This window comes from Sinocyclocheilus rhinocerous, unplaced genomic scaffold, assembly GCF_001515625.1.
Source record: "Sinocyclocheilus rhinocerous isolate Xijiao unplaced genomic scaffold, SAMN03320098_v1.1 scaffold561, whole genome shotgun sequence".
NCBI classification, from domain to species: Eukaryota; Metazoa; Chordata; class Actinopteri; order Cypriniformes; family Cyprinidae; genus Sinocyclocheilus; species Sinocyclocheilus rhinocerous.
This window is the reverse complement of record NW_015641041.1, coordinates 951,447-956,250: the sequence shown is the minus strand read 5'-3', so window position 1 is coordinate 956,250 and position 4,804 is coordinate 951,447. Positions and strand designations below refer to the sequence as shown.

Below are 4,804 nucleotides of genomic sequence, written 5' to 3'. Positions count from 1 at the left end.
TTTACATTTTAGTACTATATATATTTATTTTTTTGCAAATTCATGTAATTGTTTTATATTATATTGTTTTTCTTTTTATTTATTTATTTTTTCTATTTAAATTGATTCTTTAGTTTGATTGGCCACTGACAAGGGACTGTCAGTTATGTCAAAAATTAATACTCAAAGCACGAACTGCCATCTTACACAACAATAAACCACAGCAGAGAAACCGTAAAATGTCAAAAAAAAATCAGGCACTAGGCTACAAACACACATATTTTATTAAGTGCCAACATTCATTCAATATATTAGAAAACCAACACGTGGAGAAAAATATGCTGATATCAAGTAACAGTTTATAGCGTTATGAGTTCAAATGCATAATATTTGTACATTTACACAATAAACAAAAGCCGTCGCCCTCGCTTCAGAATACGCCGGGAACACGGATGATTCAAACAAGGGTAAAAACCACAAAAATAGACATTTCCTCATGGCTCGCCGTAAGTGTCGCTTTAAAAAAAAAGATGCATGGCATATAACTGGCTGTGAAACGACAGCCTGGCGTGTTTTCGGCAAATCGATGTCAATGAATGATTGTCGCGCTGGATTCTGGAGTCGATGGATTCGAGTGACATATTCAGACCACCTTTAGTGGAGTCTAGGGTTAAACCTCTCAATCGTGTGTGTGTGTGTGCAAAGATGCAAAAATACTGCAGACTTCAGCTGCCTGAGACTCGTGGAATGTGTGTGGAGTGTGTGCGCTCACGCTTATGGGAATGTGCATGCGTCCCTATACGAGTGTGTGTGTGTGTGTAAGAGAGAGAGAGAAATAGGGAAATCTGAAGCTCCGTTGTCTCCTCGCTGAGAACACGGATGAAGTTCAAACACAGCACACGCACACAGGAAGGTAAAAGATCAGGGCTGACTGCGAGCCATCATAAAACAGTGACATTGCTCCTCGCGTCTGAAGTTCCTCTCCTCCTCTTTTCCCTTCTTTGGCTCTCTGAAGGATGTTGGGGTGGTACGGTTTCTCTTTCTCTCTCTCGGTCCTCTCGCTCTATTTGGAGAGTTTGCTGATGACTCTGATGAGCGCGCCGTTCTCGTCCTTCAGCCTCTGGTTGTCGGCTCTCAGATCCCCTAAAACCTGCGCAACAGACACACTTGAGTTCTTTGCATCTGTTAGGGGAGTAATTTACAGAGACAGCTCATACTAAAATGTAAATACTAGCATCATTTACTCACCCTCATATTATTCCAAACCCATATGACTTCTTTTTTTTCCAGGAAACACAAAAGGAGATGTTTTGAATAATGTTCAGGCTGCTGTTTTCCAAATAATGTAAGAATAAAGTGACCAGGGGCTGTCAAGCTCCAAAAAGGTAGTCCATACAATTTGTAATTATATTATATTATATTATTAGATGAGGGCATATTAAGGTAAATTAGGACACTTTTTGCAATTGCGGTAACTGGAAAAAAAATCCCAATTAACCCTATATTATATTTTTGTTTTACATTTTAGTTTGATTGGCCACTTACAAGGACCGTCAATTATTAAATGTAATTAATCAATCAATCAATAAAATCAATATTAATAATAATAATAATAATAACAACAATGATGTATTATTAATAAAAAATTTATTAATAATAATTATTATTATTAGTAGTAGTATTAATAACAACAAAAACAATTAATACTCATACATTGTAGTTTTTGTTTCATTTAATAAATTATTTTTGTTTTACATTTTTGTTTGATTGGCCACTGACCAGGGACTGTCAGTTATGTTGATTACATATTAAAAATTAATAAAATTAATATGAACAATTAATATTAAAATAATATTTTAGTTTTTTTGTCTTTTTATTTTTTTCAAACACTTTGTGTGGCTTCAACATGAGCTTTTGCAATTGTGATATTGTTATATTACATTATATTAATATATATTTTTTTCATATTATTAGTATTTTTGTTTTACATTTTTTTTATGGCCACTGACCAAGTACTGTCATTTATGTCAAGTGTATATCATTAATAATTAATAAAATCAATATTATTAATACACTTAATATTAATGTGTTATTTTTGCTTTACATTTTATTTCATTTTGGCCACTTGATCAGTTTCAAACTCAGATTTTTGACAGATTTGCCAATAGATATAATTTTTTAGTGAATGTTGAGCGAAAAGTGTGCAAAATAAGTTTTCTTTTCATTTTCAAGTTTGTGTGCATGTCATCTGTTGTCACTGGTATGCAAAAAAACAAATCAGTTCATTACTACTCTCATTGATTTCAAACCTCACATTCTACAGAGGGAAGCGTGGGAGCAACATGAGGCTGAGTAAATGATGCCAGAATATACTGTTTTTTTTTTTTTAACCACTTTACCACTCCTAACCAGGCATGACACGACAAGTTTCCAGTGTCAAGTTGTTTTTCTGTCCTCAATAACAGTAAAAATACAGTGCAATGTTACAAACTCATAGCCAGAACTAATCAGATTTCACTGTGGGCAAAGCTAGAAAGAAAAACCAGGCGACTAAACTTACATTAACATGACGTGATTTATCATATTTTTCATACCTGTTAATGTAAGGCAAATGCCTTGTTAAACTGGTTTTACTCGTGTTGGCTGAACTGCTCTCAGGGATAAAGTATTAATATATACATTCACAACATTTCAGTGGACAGAAACGCTTCGGTCGCCTCTCAGCCAATCAGCATCCAGAACTGAGTGAAAGAGCCAATCAGAACAAGCCTTCCATGATCACATGCTCTCACCTTCAACTCCTCTTCTAACTCAACGGCACGCCTCTCTAACATCTTTTTCTCCTGAGACGGAGAGAAAACAAGCATGTGGAGTGACATCATAAGACTGAAAACGTCTATAGAGGGAAAATTCCATATGCTTTTCATTACTTCAGCAGAATTCTGTTCTGTAATCTCACCTTCTTTTCCATTTCCAATCGAGCCGTGCAGTCCGTGAACCTCTCCTGCCTCTGTAACAGACACAAACACGGACAGGAGTCAAATATACTGCTATTTGGTATCACATTGATACTAGAAGAAAAAGGTACCGATATCGGTATTGTGCATCTACTATGAAATTGCAGTAGTCTTCAGAAGTTAACCACCTTTACCTTTACCAAATGTTGTTTATTAGTATTGTTTATTACCAACAGAGTTCGAACAATAGCATTATTCAGAAAAAAAAGTTAAATAAAACTACCTAAATACACACACACTTAAATAGTTTTTTCTTATATATATATATATATATATATATATACACATACATACATACATACACACACAGACACATTACTTAATATATATTTAAAAATGTTTATCTTTTTTTTAGTTTTTTTTGTCTATATTATAGTTTAAATGTATATACTTTTATGAAATTTTAATTCAGTTTTACTTTTAGTTATTCTAGTACATCACTTTAAACTAAATGAAAATGAGAAATGTAGCTGAAAAATAAGTTTAAGAGTTTTATAATATTTCATTTTATTTTAGTTGTAGTTTATTTTATTGCAAGTAATGAAAGTTTTTTTTTTATTTGAGTAGTTTTATTTACTTTAATAACCCACACACACACACACACGGATACAGACATTAAACACACACAAACCTCCTGCTGACACAAGCAGCCGAGCCACACACCCCTGCTGACCTTCTTAAAGTCCCTGGACTCTGATCCTCTCGTGAGAATACAATCATTCAAGACCGAATCAGACCTGAGAGGAAGGAAAGACCGAGAGAGAATGAGGACACGGACGCTGAGATCACCAATCAACGTGAAAGGTCAAAGGTCAGACTCGTACCTGCTGCTCGTGTGTCTGTCTGTCTGCATGAGGAAAACACAAAATATTTCACATGTCAGCAAGAAACCATTAAACACATGCAAAAACTTAACAAATGACACTAATCAGACTAAACTTATATGCAAATAATTAAATACATTACTTAATATACATTTACACATTAATAGTATACGTCTTTAAAATAAATTGCATTATAATATATTTGAAATATAATAATATAATATGAATATATTAATACATAAGGGAATTACTATACATTTACATTTAAAATAAATATTTAAAATGTAGTAATATAATATGAATTAAATACATTTCTTTACTTTTTTCCCGTCATTAAGTCCTATCACTGTCAATCAATTCAAAAGTGCATGCTGATTGGTCAGACCTGTGGGTCCCGCCCACCGCTACTCTCCTCTCCACTGGGGTCGTTGTCATCACTCTGAAAACACAGTAAAGGTTTAAATCCAGGCTGTATTACTGCGCTCCTGCTTCAATCACATGTCCTGGTCTTCCTCACCTCTCCAGTTTTCCCTCTCCTCCGAGCTCTGGCTCTCCTGCGCTCCCTCGCTCGCTCCTCACTGTCTGCATCTGACACACAATGCAGAAACAGTGTTACAGACAATGACACGACTAAACACATCAGTGTAGTATTATGAAATCCAGTGATAAGGGTCAAAGGTGAAAGGTCACCCTGTCTGTCAGGACGTGGAGCACCAGGAGGGTGCGTGAGTCCCAGCAAATCTGACTTCTGCAGGTTAGCGATACGAGACCGCCAGCTCAGTTCCTGCGCAAAAATAAATAAATATATTATTTACTTTACATATGTAAATAATAATTATAGTTACATTTTGTGTATGCATAAATGTTTATATAAATATACAAATAAATATTATATATATATAATTATTATTTATTTTGCATATAAGAAAACATTAATTATTAATAAACAATATATATATCATTTATTTTGTATTCATTATTATA

The 4,804-nt window shown here is 34.0% G+C and overlaps 1 protein-coding gene across 1 annotated transcript in view; it reads right to left on the bottom strand.

Moving 5' to 3' along the window:
* Positions 1–245: 245 nt before the first annotated feature.
* The window catches only part of LOC107754369 (protein phosphatase 1 regulatory subunit 12A-like), a 30,585-nt gene continuing 26,026 nt past the window's right edge, over positions 246–4,804 (bottom strand). The window contains exons 21-28 of the mRNA XM_016570786.1: positions 4,511–4,604; positions 4,338–4,408; positions 4,206–4,259; positions 3,821–3,843; positions 3,628–3,733; positions 2,939–2,989; positions 2,772–2,822; positions 246–1,129 (exon numbers count right to left, since the gene is read on the bottom strand). Coding sequence (XP_016426272.1) covers positions 1,043–1,129; positions 2,772–2,822; positions 2,939–2,989; positions 3,628–3,733; positions 3,821–3,843; positions 4,206–4,259; positions 4,338–4,408; positions 4,511–4,604 — 537 coding nt within the window. The 3' untranslated portion in view covers positions 246–1,042. The remainder of the gene's footprint in view (positions 1,130–2,771; positions 2,823–2,938; positions 2,990–3,627; positions 3,734–3,820; positions 3,844–4,205; positions 4,260–4,337; positions 4,409–4,510; positions 4,605–4,804) is intronic.